The 16,448-nt window shown below is 46.3% G+C and overlaps 1 protein-coding gene across 1 annotated transcript in view; it reads left to right on the forward strand.

Annotated features, from left to right (window-relative positions):
- LOC110485616 (slit homolog 1 protein) overlaps window positions 1-16,448 on the forward strand; it is a 125,224-nt gene that overhangs the window by 17,627 nt on the left and 91,149 nt on the right. The window contains exons 2-4 of the mRNA XM_036940093.1: window positions 4,373-4,444; window positions 9,685-9,756; window positions 9,923-9,994. Coding sequence (XP_036795988.1) covers window positions 4,373-4,444; window positions 9,685-9,756; window positions 9,923-9,994 — 216 coding nt within the window. The remainder of the gene's footprint in view (window positions 1-4,372; window positions 4,445-9,684; window positions 9,757-9,922; window positions 9,995-16,448) is intronic.

Raw genomic sequence — 16,448 nt, forward strand, 5'->3', positions numbered from 1 at the left:
GAATCTGTGCAGAAGATCTAGGTGCTGCTGTAGGCCCTCCTTGGTTGGGAACAGATCTAGGTGCTGCTGTAGGCCCTCCTTGGTTGGGAACAGATCTAGGTGCTGCTGTAGGCCCTCCTTGGTTGGGAACAGATCTAGGTGCTGCTGTAGACCCTCCTTGGTTGGGTACAGATCTAGGTGCTGCTGTAGGCCCTCCTTGGTTGGGTACAGATCTAGGTGCTGCTGTAGGCCCTCCTTGGTTGGGTACAGATCTAGGTGCTGCTGTAGTTCCTCCTTGGTTGGGTACAGATCTAGGTGCTGCTGTAGGCCCTCCTTGGTTGGGTACAGATCTAGGTGCTGCTGTAGTTCCTCCTTGGTTGGGAACAGATCTAGGTGCTGCTGTAGTTCCTCCTTGGTTGGGTACAGATCTAGGTGCTGCTGTAGTTCCTCCTTGGTTGGGAACAGATCTAGGTGCTGCTGTAGGCCCTCCTTGGTTGGGAACAGATCTAGGTGCTGCTGTAGACCCTCCTTGGTTGGGTACAGATCTAGGTGCTGCTGTAGGCCCTCCTTGGTTGGGTACAGATCTAGGTGCTGCTGTAGTTCCTCCTTGGTTGGGAACAGCACGGGGGTGGCAGCATCATGTTTTGGGGGTACTTTGCTGCAGGAGGGACTGGTGCACTTCACAAAATAGATGGCATCATGAGGTAGGAAAATTATGTGGATATATTGAAGCAACATCTCAAGACATATGTCAGGAAGTTAAACCTTGGTCGCAAATGGGTCTTCCAAATGGACAATGACCCCAAGCATACTTCCAAAGTTGTGACAAAACGGCTTAAGGACTACAAAGTCAAGGTATTGGAGTGGCCATCACAAAGCCCCTGACCTCAATCCTATAGAAAATGTGTGGGCAGAACTGAAAAAGTGTGTGCGAACAAGGAGGACTACAAACCTGAATCAGTTACACCAGCTCTGTCTGGAGGAATGGGCCAAAATTCACCCAACTTATTGTGGGAAGCTTGTGGAAGGCTCCCAAAACGTTTGACCCAAGTTAAACAATTTAAAGGCAATGCTACCAGATACTAATTGAGAGTATGTAAACTTCTGACCCACTGGAAATGTGACGAAAGAAATAAAAGCTGAAAGAAATCAGTCTCTCTACTATTATTCTGACATTTCAAGTCCTTAAAATAAAGTTGTGATCCTAACTTTTTTACTCTGATTAAATGTGAGGAATTGTGAAAAACTGAGTTTAAATGTATTTGGCTAAGGTGTATGTAAACGTATGACTTCAAATGTATGTGGGTCTCAAGCTGCATCCCTGTCTCACCCCACGGCCCTGTGGAAAGAAATGTGTTTGTTTTTTTGTCAATTTGAACTTCACATTTTGTTGTTTGTGTTCATTGATTTTATAATGCCATCTATCTCTCTCCATCTATCTCTCTTTCTCTCTCTCTCTCTCCATCCCTCTTTCTCTCTCCATCTCTCTCTCTCTCTCTCTCTCTCCCTCTTTTCATCTGTCTATCTTTTTCTCTCTCTCTCTGTGGCCTTTCCTTTCATAGCCCAGCTAATAAGGGGGAACTTGAGTGGAACTTGTGCTGCTTGACTGCCCACTGAAGCTGCTATTGCGGAGTAATTTGCTGTGTGTGTGTCAGGGAGGGAGAGTGTGCAGGTGGCTGGACGGATGAATGTGTCAGTGTGTACTGTGTGTGTTGCGCTGTGTAAGTGTGTAAGACGCGTTCTGCTGTAACAAGCCTTTGTCTGGTGGAGTTTCTCTCTACTTCAGGCTTCCCTGACCCCTGACCTCTCCATGCTCCACAAAACCCAATTATCCACACCTCATCAGCACACAAGGTGTGTGTGTGTTCATCTCCCCTTCCTATCCGTCATCTCTCTCTCTCTCTCTCTCTCTCTCGACATCATTAGGACCTACTCGCTCTCTCTCTCTCTCTTTTTTTCAGGACCCTGTTAGCTAAGACTCTTCTCCAAGCTTATACTCCAGTCACGTAACCTGGGAAACCACATCAGTGATTTCAGTTGTTGTAAATACAGCCTCCTTGTTTGTAACAGTGACACAATTACAAGTGTCTCTCTAGGGATGATGTAGGAGTTGCTCTCTGAGACACTAGGAAGAGAGCATTGCGTGTTTACTTATACAGTATATAGGTCAAACACAACCTTCTTCTGGTGCCCAGGTCCACTCACTGTCAGAGCAATTTCACACACATCATGAGAGGGATTATAGACCCCCTGTAATTCCACATCTCTCTCTCTTTCTCTCTCTCAAACCGTTCAGCATTTCTCTCACTGCTCCATGGGTGAAGTCTGGGTCAAGATCACACACCGAAACCAGTGTCTCTCTCTCTCTCTCTCTCTCTCTCTCTCTCTCTCTCTCTCTCTCTCTCTCTCTCTCTCTCTCTCTCTCTCTCTCTCTCTCTCTCTCTCTCTCTCCATCTCTCTCTCGCTCTCTCTCTCTCTCTCTCTCTCTCCCCATCTCTCTCTCGCTCTCTCTCTCTCACACGTTATACTGCTCTTTGGGACAGACAAGGTCATCCTCTACCTCACTCTTTACTGTTGTACAGCAACCTGATACCGTCTTACAGGCTCTCACCACAGAGCCCTGTGGGAAAGGTGACATCATCTTCTCCTATCTGGCTGTCAATTAAACCAAAGACAATGAGGTCATATTGTAAAGCAGCGGTTCCCAAACTAGGGGTCGCGACTGATTTGAAAATGGAGTTGCGGAAGAATTTCCAACCCCCCCCCAAAAAATAATTTTGGGGAAAAATTGAATTCCAAAAATCCCAAAATATAATAACCCTGTCTATACAACAAGCTCTCACAGCCCTGCCTGCAACCTGATCTCATAGTTTCACTTCAGACTTTGACTTAAACGGATAAATGTTGATTTTTCACCCATCACTTCAGAGTGGAGATGGTTGCCTCGCTTCGAGTTCTTAGGAAACAATGCAGTATTGCGTTTTTTTATGTAATATTTCTTACATTGTTACCCCAGGAAATCTCACTTATATGTACATATTCTCATTCACCCCTTTAGGTTTTTGTGTATTAGGTAGGTGTTGGGGAATTGTTAGATTACTTGTTAGATATTACTGCACTGTCGGAACTAGAAGCGTTTCGCTACACTCGCATTAACATCTGCTAACCGTGTGTGTGTGTGAGCAGTAAGATTTGATTTGATTTGGTTACAGGGTTAAAACACAAACAACTCAAATGGTTAAGTATCGACGTCCTTGGGACCTTTTCAAACATCCCAAATCGACCGCTCTTTCTTGTGACCAGCATGCTCACAGACTCACTGCAGAATCCCGACGTTTGTCCATAAACCCAACCTTTTGAAGGTTAAGTTTAGGCATTCATTCTGAATGGTTAAGGTAAGGGTTCAGGTTTTGGGTTAAAACAAAACTATAAAAAACAAGTGCCTTGTACAGGGATTGAACATTCAACCCTCTTGAGCTGGAGCTCGTGGCTTCCGCCCATCCGCCATCCCTGTCCACAATTCCCTAGCAAAACCCAAGCCTACTTGGTGGTGATAGAGCTCAGCGTTGCCCCTAGTGGCTGGGGTTTGAAGGCATCTCCCGACGTCCTGGGGACCTGGACGGACGTCGAATTTCAGTGGATGTTGAGCGACCTGGTTGATCAATAACCAAGGATGTTTGATAGCAAGCTAAGGTTCTCTTAGACTAAACGCTGCAGCTCACCATGAAGTAGAACAATGGTGAGAATAGCATTGTCTGGTTTAACCAGGATTCCCTGTGTTTTCTCACATTGGATTCCTCATACTCTCAGAAACTTTAGGTTGAGATCATGCTGTCAGGTTATTTGTGATGACATAGGCACAGATGCTTACCAATGACACATCTCATCCTACTGTGGCTCCCTATTCCCTATATAGTGCACTTCTTTTGACCAGAGCCCTAGTCAAAAGTGGTGCCATTTGGGACGCAAGCAGATTGTCCTCTGGAGAGGAGCTGTTAATTCCTGTTTTGTGCCAGTCAACCTGCTGTGGCTTAATAAAACCACCCTGCGATTGGTTGACCGCCTGCTGCATCCAATCAGCACCTCTGTGGGCTGCTGCTCTGAGGACACTGTGTGGGTGTTTGAAAGAGACGTTGTAGCCCCAGGCAAGACAACACCAACACATTTGCAGCTCCCCTGTCACACAGCACCTGTGTCTGTGTGTGAATGAGAGCGGGAGGGAAGGAGAGCGATTGAGACAGCTAGAAGGAGAGAGACTGACTTCTGTCGTGTATTCTGAACTGGGATGGTGCCAGGTTTCCTTCCAACATGACGCTTGGCATTCAGGCCAAAGAGTTAAATCTTGACCAACATGTTTGCTAATATTCTGTGTGTTTTTTTTCCTCTCATCCAGTGATCTAAATGGGAACAACCTGACGACCATCAGCAAGACAGACTTCTCTGGCCTCAAACACCTCAGAGTTCTGTAAGTCCCGTCCCTCACTACACTACTATTCACCTCAGAGTTCTGTAAGTCCTGTCCCTCACTACACTACTATTCACCTCAGAGTTCTGTAAGTCCCATCCCTCACTACACTACTATTCACCTCAGAGTTCTGTAAGTCCTGTCCCTCACTACACTACTATTCACCTCAGAGTTCTGTAAGTCCTGTCCCTCACTACACTACTATTCACCTCAGAGTTCTGTAAGTCCTGTCCCTCACTACACTACTATTCACCTCAGAGTTCTGTAAGTCCTGTCCCTCACTACACTACTATTCACCTCAGAGTTCTGTAAGTCCCATCCCTCACTACACTACTATTCACCTCAGAGTTCTGTAAGTCCTGTCCCTCACTACACTACTATTCACCTCAGAGTTCTGTAAGTCCTGTCCCTCACTACACTACTATTCACCTCAGAGTTCTGTAAGTCCTGTCCCTCACTACACTACTATTCACCTCAGAGTTCTGTAAGTCCTGTCCCTCACTACACTACTATTCACCTCAGAGTTCTGTAAGTCCCATCCCTCACTACACTACTATTCACCTCAGAGTTCTGTAAGTCCTGTCCCTCACTACACTACTATTCACCTCAGAGTTCTGTAAGTCCTGTCCCTCACTACACTACTATTCACCTCAGAGTTCTGTAAGTCCTGTCCCTCACTACACTACTATTCACCTCAGAGTTCTGTAAGTCCCATCCCTCACTACACTACTATTCACCTCAGAGTTCTGTAAGTCCTGTCCCTCACTACACTACTATTCACCTCAGAGTTCTGTAAGTCCTGTCCCTCACTACACTACTATTCACCTCAGAGTTCTGTAAGTCCTGTCCCTCACTACACTACTATTCACCTCAGAGTTCTGTAAGTCCTGTCCCTCACTACACTACTATTCACCTCAGAGTTCTGTAAGTCCTGTCCCTCACTACACTACTATTCACCTCAGAGTTCTGTAAGTCCTGTCCCTCACTACACTACTATTCACCTCAGAGTTCTGTAAGTCCTGTCCCTCACTACACTACTATTCACCTCAGAGTTCTGTAAGTCCCGTCCCTCACTACACTACTATTCACCTCAGAGTTCTGTAAGTCCTGTCCCTCACTACACTACTATTCACCTCAGAGTTCTGTAAGTCCTGTCCCTCACTACACTACTATTCACCTCAGAGTTCTGTAAGTCCTGTCCCTCACTACACTACTATTCACCTCAGAGTTCTGTAAGTCCTGTCCCTCACTACACTACTATTCACCTCAGAGTTCTGTAAGTCCTGTCCCTCACTACACTACTATTCACCTCAGAGTTCTGTAAGTCCTGTCCCTCACTACACTACTATTCACCTCAGAGTTCTGTAAGTCCTGTCCCTCACTACACTACTATTCACCTCAGAGTTCTGTAAGTCCTGTCCCTCACTACACTACTATTCACCTCAGAGTTCTGTAAGTCCTGTCCCTCACTACACTACTATTCACCTCAGAGTTCTGTAAGTCCCGTCCCTCACTACACTACTATTCACCTCAGAGTTCTGTAAGTCCTGTCCCTCACTACACTACTATTCACCTCAGTGAGGTCTTACTACACTCAATATTACTATTACCAGGAGTTGGAACTGGTTCAAGGAACAGAACCGGGAAATAATGACATTTTTCAAGGAACGGAAACAGAACCGGGAACAAAAGTGATCTCTAGTGGTCCGGAACAGAACCATTATTTTAAAAGCGTGAGAACACGTTAATGACTTTCTTTTATGTTGAGATGATTTTTTTGTCCCACATGAAACCCAATCAAAGTGCCAATGCAAAGCAGTCCCTCTGTCGCTCAGAAACATCTCCTTCCAGTGTCTGCCTGCCGGTATGTTTTCTAGGCTTAAGGATACAGGTATCACATTACACATGGGCTTCATTAACTTCAACAGGGTAAGATGTGTTGTGTGAAAGTATTCAGACCCCTTGACTTTGTTACATTACAGCCTTATTCTAAAATTGATTTAAAAAAAAAATATATTCTCAGCAATCTGCACACCCCATAATGACACAGCAAAAACAGGTTACATTTTTTTTTATTGCTAATGGATAAAAAAAAAAAGAAATATTACATATACATAAGTATTCAGACCCTTTACTCAGTACTTTGTTGAAGCACCTTTGGCAGCGATTACAGCCTTGGGTATGACGCTACAAGCTTGGCACACCTGTATTTGGGGAGTTTCTCCCATTCTTCTCTGCAGATCCTCTCAAGCTCTGTCAGGTTGGATGGGGAGCGTCGCTGCACAGCTATTTTCAGGTCTCTCTAGAGATATTCGATCGGGTTCATGACTGTGCACTGGCTGGCCGCACAAAGACATTCAGAGAATTGTCCTGAAGCCACTCCTGCATTGTCTTGTCTGTGTGCTTAAGGTCGTTGTCCTGTTGGAAGTCTGAGGTCTTGAGTGCTCTGGAGCAGGTTTTCATCAAAGATCTCTCTGTTCTTTGCTCTGTTCATCTTTCCCTCGATTCTGACTAGTCTTCCAGTCCCTGCTGCTGAAAAACATCCCCACAGCATGATGCTGCTACAGTACCGCAATGCTTCACCGTAGGGATGGTGCCAGGTTTCCTCCAGACGTGACGCTTGGCATTCAGGCCAAAGAGTTCAATCTTGGTTTCATCAAACCAGAGAATCTTGTTTCTCATGGTCTGAGAGTCTTTAGGTGCCTTTTGGAAAACTCCAAGTGGGCTGTCATGTGCCTTTTACTGAGGAGTGGCTTCTGTCTGGCCACTCTACCATAAAGGTCTGATTGGTGGAGGGCTCCAGAGATGGTTGTCCTTCTGTCTGACCACTCTACCATAAAGGTCTGATTGGTGGAGGGCTCCAGAGATGGTTGTCCTTCTGTCTGGCCACTCTACCATAAAGTCCTGATTGGTGGAGGGCTCCAGAGATGGTTGTCCGTCTGTCAGGCCACTCTACCATAAAGTCCTGATTGGTGGAGGGCTCCAGAGATGGTTGTCCTTCTGTCAGGCCACTCTACCATAAAGTCCTGATTGGTGGAGGGCTCCAGAGATGGTTGTCCTTCTGTCTGGCCAGTCTACCATAAAGGTCTGATTGGTGGAGGGCTCCAGAGATGGTTGTCCTTCTGTCTGGCCAGTCTACCATAAAGTCCTGATTGGTGGAGGGCTCCAGAGATGGTTGTCCTTCAGGCTGGCCACTCTACCATAAAGTCCTGATTGGTGGAGGGCTCCAGAGATGGTTGTCCTTCAGGCTGGCCACTCTACCATAAAGTCCTGATTGGTGGAGGGCTCCAGAGATGGTTGTCCTTCTGTCTGGCCACTCTACCATAAAGGCCTGATTGATGGAGGGCTCCAGAGATGGTTGTCCTTCAGGCTGTAACGTAACAAAATGTGAAGGTTCTGAATACTTTCTGGTGAAGTAATGACAGGTCTACTACTAATGTCCTAAACACATTATATACACATCCTATTGATTACTGCACTGTTGGGAAGGCCCAAGCAGGAAGGGCATTTCACTGTACTTGTGCACGTGACATTAAAAACTTGAAACATATCATGATGCCCAGTGCTTCAAGCCAACCCCCCCCCCCCCCCCCCCCCCCCCCCCGTCTCTCGCTCCCCACCTGCAAAATGTCAGTTGGATCTTGTGGCTTACACTTGTGTGTCCATCAAGTACATAAAGTTTAAACAACTAGCTTTCCTGGTCCATAGAAAGCTGCTCTATCCACAGTGAAGTGATTACCACGGTGTAGTGATTACCACAGTGTAGTGATTACCACGGTGTAGTGATTACCATGGTGTAGTGATTACCACAGTGTAGTGATTACCAGGGTGTAGTGATTACCATGGTGTAGTGATTACCACGGTGTAGTGATTACCAGGGTGTAGTGATTACCAGGGTGTAGTGATTACCACGGTGAGGTGATTACCACAGTGAGGTGATTACCACAGTGAAGTGATTACTACAGTGAAGTGATTACCACAGTGAAGTGATTACCACAGTGAAGTGATTACCTCAGTGAAGTGATTACCTCAGTGAAGTGATTACCTCAGTGAAGTGATTACCACGGCGAAGTGATTACCACGGCGAAGTGATTTTATCACGGTGAAGTGATTACCACAGTGAAGTGATTACCACAGTGAAGTGATTACCACAGTGAAGTGATTTATCACGGTGAAGTGATTACCACAGTGAAGTGATTTATCACAGTGAAGTGATTATCACAGTGAAGTGATTTTATCACAGTGAAGTGATTTATCACAGTGAAGTGATTACCACAGTGGATTTGTTTAACTAATCTTGTATGTGTGTGTGTGTGTGTGTGTGTGTGATAGTGGGTTAAAACCCTCAATATGAAACTAATAGTTACTAATAACATCTCCTTGGGTTAGTTACCGTCCTGTCCCTGTGTCTGTCCCTGTGTCTGTCCCTGTGTCTGTCCAGACAGTTGTCAGACTGGATGCTGTCAGGGAGATGAAGTGTTGCCCCGTGTAGACAGCGGCTAGAAGTTGTCAGACTGGATGCTGTCAGGGAGATGAAGTGTTGCCCCGTGTAGACAGCAGGTAGAAGTTGTCAGACTGGATGCTGTCAGGGAGATGAAGTGTTGCCCCGTGTAGACAGCAGGTAGAAGTTGTCAGACTGGATGCTGTCAGCGAGATGAAGTGTTGCCCCGTGTAGACAGCAGGTAGAAGTTGTCAGACTGGATGCTGTCAGGGAGATGAAGTGTTGCCCCGTGTAGACAGCAGGTAGAAGTTGTCAGACTGGATGCTGTCAGCGAGATGAAGTGTTGCCCCGTGTAGACAGCAGGTAGAAGTTGTCAGACTGGATGCTGTCAGGGAGATGAAGTGTTGCCCCGTGTAGACAGCAGGTAGAAGTTGTCAGACTGGATGCTGTCAGGGAGATGAAGTGTTGCCCCGTGTAGACAGCAGGTAGAAGTTGTCAGACTGGATGCTGTCAGGGAGATGAAGTGTTGCCCCGTGTAGACAGCAGGTAGAAGTTGTCAGACTGGATGCTGTCAGGGAGATGAAGTGTTGCCCCGTGTAGACAGCAGGTAGAAGTGATATGTTACGTTAACATGTTGTTTTTTGGGCTGTGTTGAGATCCATAAAATATGGTCAATCATTAATTGTTCTTTTTTCTTCTACCTCTTTATCTTCCTCCATCCTTCCTCCCTCTCTCTTCCTCCATCCTTCCTCCCTCTCGCTTCCATCCATTCTCTCCATCCTTCTCTCATTCTCTTCAGTCACCTGATGGAGAACCAGATAAGCAACATTGAGAGAGGAGCATTTGATGATCTGAAGGAACTGGAGAGACTGTGAGTGTGCGCACACACACACACAGACACACACACACACACACAGACACACACACAGACACACAGACACACACACAGAGAGAGAGAGACACAGACACACAGACAGACAGACACACAGACACAGAGAGAGAGTCTGGTTTCTAATGTGTTCTGTCCTTCTGAACAGTCGTCTGAACAGGAACCGTCTCACTCAGCTCCCTGAACTCCTGTTCCAGAAGAATGAGGCTCTGGCTCGACTGTGAGTACCCTATTTAACCACCCTATACACTACTCTACCACACTATACACTACTCTACCACCCTGTACACTATACACTACTCTACCACACTATACTTCCATCCCTGTCCAACTCCATATTGGTTCTCCTCTACATACAGTGAGCTGCCAAAGTATTGGGACAGTGACACGTTTCTTGTTGTTTTGGATTTGAAATGATACAATGACTTTTAGGTTAAATTGTAGACTGTCAGCTTTAATTTAAGGGTATTTTCATCCATATCGGGTGGACAGTTTGCGTACGTTGTCTCCCAATCTAGGGGACCAACAGTATTGGGAGAAATTCACTTATATCTGTATTGAAGTAGTAAAAAGTGTAGTATTTGGTCTCATATTCACAGCAGGCAATGACTACATCAAGCTTGTGACTCTATAGACTTGTTGGATGTATTTGCTGTTTGTTTTGGTTGTTTCAGATTATTTTGTGTCCAATTAAAAATGAATGGTAAATAATGTATTGGGTCATTTTGGAGACAATGTTATGGTAAATGGGAATATAAGTTTCTAAAGCCTTCTATATTAATGTGGATGCTACCATGGTTACGGATAATCCTGAATGAATCGTGAATCATGTTGAGTGAGAAAGTTACAGACACGCAAATATCCCCCCCCCCCCCCCCCCCCCCCCGAATAAAAGGCTGACCCCTGTTATTGTAATGGTGAGAGGTTAGCCTGTTATTGTAATGGTGAGAGGTTAGCCTGTTATTGTAATGGTGAGAGGTTAGCCTGTTAGCCTGTTATTGTAATGGTGAGAGGTTAGCCTGTTATTGTAATGGTGAGAGGTTAGCCTGTTATTGTAATGGTGAGAGGTTAGCCTGTTATTGTAATGGTGAGAGGTTAGCCTGTTATTGTAATGGTGAGAGGTTACCCTGTTATTGTAATGGTGAGAGGTTAGCCTGTTATTATAATGGTGAGAGGTTAGCCTGTTATTGTAATGGTGAGAGGTTAGCCTGTTATTGTAATGGTGAGAGGTTAGCCTGTTATTGTAATGGTGAGAGGTTAGCCTGTTATTGTAATGGTGAGAGGTTAGCCTGTTATTGTAATGGTGAGAGGTTAGCCTGTTATTGTAATGGTGAGAGGTTAGCCTGTTATTGTAATGGTGAGAGGTTAGCCTGTTATTGTAATGGTGAGAGGTTAGCCTGTTATTGTAATGGTGAGAGGTTAGCCTGTTATTGTAATGGTGAGAGGTTAGCCTGTCTTGGAGGTGTGATATTTGGGCGTCTGTAACTTTCTCAGTATGGGACCAAATACTTAATACACATATAAGTGAATTTGTCCCAATACTTTTGGTCCCCTAAAATGAGGGGACTATGTACAAAAAGGGCTGTGATTTCTGAACGTTTACTTGGTATGGATAAAAAAATGCATATTTAACCTCATAGTCATTGTATCATTTCAAAGTGCTGGAGTACAGAGCCAAAACAACAACAACAACAACATGTGTTTTGGACCTTCACTCTATTACGTCTTACAGTTTTCCTATCCAGATGGTTTGCTGGCCAATGGTGGTATATTGCAGCATTTTGGGGCTAAGCAGTGTGTGTGTGTGTGCTGTGTGTGTGTGAACACAGCGAGTCTGGGTATGTGTTATGTGTGTGTGTGGTGAGGAGAAAGGGGGGTATTTGGGCTTCCGTGCTACTGCTTGGAGACACTAGGAGACAGATACACAAACACAGACGGAGAAAGAGAGTGAGAGAGAGAGAGAAAAGCAAACACAGAGTAACTCTTTAATTATCCGATTGATTGATCCCAGCATGACAGGTGTGTGTGTGTTGGTGTGGATGGATGGATGGATGGATGGATGATGGGCTCTAACAGAGTTCAGAGAGAGAAGAAAGAGGGAGAGGGGGGTAGGGGAGAATGAGAGTAGTTGTTGAAAGGGAGATTGAGAGAATGTGATAGAAAAATAGGTGGGTTAGAAAGAGAGAAAAGGGGATAGAGAAGGAGAGAGGGAAAGGTGTGTGTGTGTGGGGGGGGGGGGGGGGGGGGGGCTTGTTTGTTTTTGTGCAATTTCACACTGTCGCTCCCATCAGGGAATCACCAGATGGACTTGGCATGTTCAATCAATCAGTAAACACACAACAGGGAGGGAGGGAGATGTTTCCGTGCTGTGTTGATGGACATCATAATGTCTCAGTCCCAGCAGACCTCTTCCTCTGAAACACGCCAGCACACAGGGAGGAAGAGGAGGAAGAGAGGAATACACACAACATGCTAACATACAGGGAGGAGGAGGAGGAGGAGGAGAGGAATACACACGACATGCTAACACACAGGGAGGAGGAGGAGGAGAGGAATACACACAACATGCTAACACACAGGGAGGAGGAAGAGAGGAATACACACAACATGCTAACACACAGGGAGGAGGAGGAGAGGAATACACACAACATGCTAACACACAGGGAGGAGGAGGAGGAGAGGAATACACACAACATGCTAACACACAGGGAGGAGGAGGAGGAGGAGAGGAATACACACAACATGCTAACACACAGGGAGGAGGAGGAGGAGAGGAATACACACAACATGCTAACACACAGGGAGGAGGAAGAGAGGAATACACACAACATGCTAACACACAGGGAGGAGGAGGAGGAGAGGAATACACACAACATGCTAACACACAGGGAGGAGGAGGAGGAGAGGAATACACACAACATGCTAACACACAGGGAGGAGGAGGGGGAATACACACAACATGCTAACACACAGGGAGGAGGAGGAGGAGGAGAGGAATACACACAACATGCTAACACACAGGGAGGAGGAGGAGAGGAATACACACAACATGCTAACACACAGGGAGGAGGAGGAGAGGAATACACACAACATGCTAACACACAGGGAGGAGGAGGAGGAGGAGAGGAATACACACAACATGCTAACACACAGGGAGGAGGAGGAGGAGGAGGAATACACACAACATGCTAACACACAGGGAGGAGGAGGAGGAGGAGAGGAATACACACAACATGCTAACACACAGGGAGGAGGAGGAGGAGGAGAGGAATACACACAACATGCTAACACACAGGGAGGAGGAGGAGGAGGAGAGGAATACACACAACATGCTAACACACAGGGAGGAGGAGGAGGAGGAGGAGAGGAATACACACAACATGCTAACACACAGGGAGGAGGAGGAAGAGAGGAATACACACAACATGCTAACACACAGGGAGGAGGAGGAGGAGAGGAATACACACAACATGCTAACACACAGGGAGGAGGAGGAGGAGAGGAATACACACAACATGCTAACACACAGGGAGGAGGAGGGGGAGGAGAGGAATACACACAACATGCTAACACACAAAGAGGAAGAGAGGAATACACACAACATGCTAACACACAGGGAGGAGGAGGGGGAGAGGAATACACACAACATGCTAACACACAGGGAGGAAGAGGAGGAGGAGAGGAATACACACAACATGCTAACACACGAAGAGGAAGAGAGGAATACACACAACATGCTAACACACAGGGAGGAAGAGGAAGAGAGGAATACACACAACATGCTAACACACAGGGAGGAGGAGGGGGAAGAGCGGAGGAAGAGGAAGAGAGGAATTCACACAACATGCTAACACACAGGGAGGAGGAGGAGGAGGAGGAGGAGAGGAATACACACAACATGCTAACACACAGGGAGGAGGAGGGGGAAGAGCGGAGGAAGAGGAAGAGAGGAATTCACACAACATGCTAACACACGGGGGAGCTGTCTGTGGTGTCTTTCATGGGTTCTCTGTATGTATCCTCCTAATTCTCCCTCTTTTCCCCCCTCTTCTTTTCTGCCTGATTCACTCCCTCCATCTTTCTGCTTCACTCCCGCCATCTTTCTGCTTCACTCCCTCCATCTTTCTGCTTCACTCCCTCCATGCATCTCCCTCACTTATATCCTTCTTCCATCCCCCTTCCTCCTTCCTTCTCCCTCCATCGTTCTCTCTGCCTCTCCTTTTTCTCTCTCCATCCCCTCTCCCTGTTGTTTTCTCTCTCTGTGTGTATCCTGTCTTTTGTGAGTGTCTGTGTTGTGGTAGCTCCACACCCAGAGCCAGTCTTTGTCTGTTGGATACCCAGAGGGAAGGGCCCTCCCTGGTTTCCTCTCCCCGGAATAGGCCCTCACCCCTGGGGCTAACCAGGGATTACTGAGGCACAGGTGGAGCTGTGTGTGTGTGTGTGTGTGTGTGTGTGTGTGTGTGTGTGTGTGTGTGTGTGTGTGTGTGTGTGTGTGTGTGTGTGTGTACCTTGACCTTGACGTGAACCCAACCCTTAGTCCACTTGTTCCTGTCTCACCCGACCCCCTCTTCCCCCATCACTCTCACTCACACATGCACACACCCACACCCTCCAGTGTGTTATTGCTGAGTAGGGTGGAAGCTTCTATAAAACATGCACTGGGGAAACCCCATAGTACGGAGGAAAACTACGATTTTCAATAACGTACTTTCATGTTGTGTTGTTTCAGTAAACATTAGTTTGTTTTTCGTTACTTTTCGATTTTGGTGGGGGAGTAAAAATGTATTCCCATTCATATTCCAATTTTGCTAAACCCCTAAACCTTAAACCTAACCACAAACCCCTAAACCTTAACCCTAACCACAAACCCCTAAACCTTAACCCTAACCACAAACCCCTAAACCTTAACCCTAACCACAAACCCCTAAACCTTAACCCTAACCACAAACCCCTAAACCTTAACCCTAACCACAAACCCCTAAACCTTAACCCTAACCACAAACCCCTAAACCTTAACCCTAACCACAAACCCCTAAACCTTAACCCTAACCACAAACCCCTAAACCTTAACCCTAACCACAAACCCCTAAACCTTAACCCTAACCACAAACCCCTAAACCTTAACCCTAACCACAAACCCCTAAACCTTAACCCTAACCACAAACCCCTAAACCTTAACCCTAACCACAAACCCCTAAACCTTAACCCTAACCACAAACCCCTAAACCTTAACCCTAACCACAAACCCCTAAACCTTAACCCTAACCACAAACCCCTAAACCTTAACCCTAACCTCAAACCCCTAAACCTTAACCCTAACCACAAACCCCTAAACCTTAACCCTAACCACAAACCCCTAAACCTTAACCCTAACCTCAAACCCCTAAACCTTAACCCTAACCTCAAACCCCTAAACCTTAACCCTAACCACAAACCCCTAAACCTTAACCCTAACCACAAACCCCTAAACCTTAACCCTAACCACAAACCCCTAAACCTTAACCCTAACCACAAACCCCTAAACCTTAACCCTAACCTCAAACCCCTAAACCTTAACCCTAACCTCAAACCCCTAAACCTTAACCCTAACCACAAACCCCTAAACCTTAACCCTAACCACAAACCCCTAAACCTTAACCCTAACCACAAACCCCTAAACCTTAACCCTAACCACAAACCCCTAAACCTTAACCCTAACCTCAAACCCCTAAACCTTAACCCTAACCTCAAACCCCTAAACCTTAACCCTAACCACAAACCCCTAAACCTTAACCCTAACCACAAACCCCTAAACCTTAACCCTAACCACAAACCCCTAAACCTTAACCCTAACCTCAAACCCCTAAACCTTAACCCTAACCTCAAACCCCTAAACCTTAACCCTAACCACAAACCCCTAAACCTTAACCCTAACCACAAACCCCTAAACCTTAACCCTAACCACAAACCCCTAAACCTTAACCCTAACCACAAACCCCTAAACCTTAACCCTAACCTCAAACCCCTAAACCTTAACCCTAACCTCAAACCCCTAAACCTTAACCCTAACCACAAACCCCTAAACCTTAACCCTAACCACAAACCCCTAAACCTTAACCCTTTTACTTTTCAGGACATGCAAAATGTCCCGACTTTCCTATCTTCTCAGGACATTCTGGTGTCTTCTCAGGACATTCTGGTGTCTTCTCAGGACATTCTGGTGACCTGTCAGGACATTCTGGTGTCTTCTCAGGACATTCTGGTGACCTGTCAGGACATTCTGGTGACCTGTCAAGACATTCTGGTGTCTTCTCAGGACATTCTGGTGACCTGTCAGGACATTCTGGTGACCTGTCAGGACATTCTGGTGTCTTCTCAGGACATTCTGGTGTCTTCTCAGGACATTCTGGTGACCTGTCAGGACATTCTGGTGTCTTCTCAGGACATTGTGGTGTCTTCTCAGGACATTCTGGTGACCTGTCAGGACATTCTGGTGACCTGTCAGGACATTCTGGTGTCTTCTCAGGACATTCTGGTGTCTTCTCAGGACATTCTGGTGACCTGTCAGGACATTCTGGTGACCTGTCAGGACATTCTGGTGACCTGTCAGGACATTCTGGTGACCTGTCAGGACATTCTGGTGTCTTCTCAGAACATTCTGGTGTCTTCTCAGGACATTCTGGTGACCTGTCAGG

The sequence above is a fragment of the Oncorhynchus mykiss genome, chromosome 13 (assembly GCF_013265735.2).
Source record: "Oncorhynchus mykiss isolate Arlee chromosome 13, USDA_OmykA_1.1, whole genome shotgun sequence".
Lineage (NCBI taxonomy): Eukaryota > Metazoa > Chordata > Actinopteri > Salmoniformes > Salmonidae > Oncorhynchus > Oncorhynchus mykiss.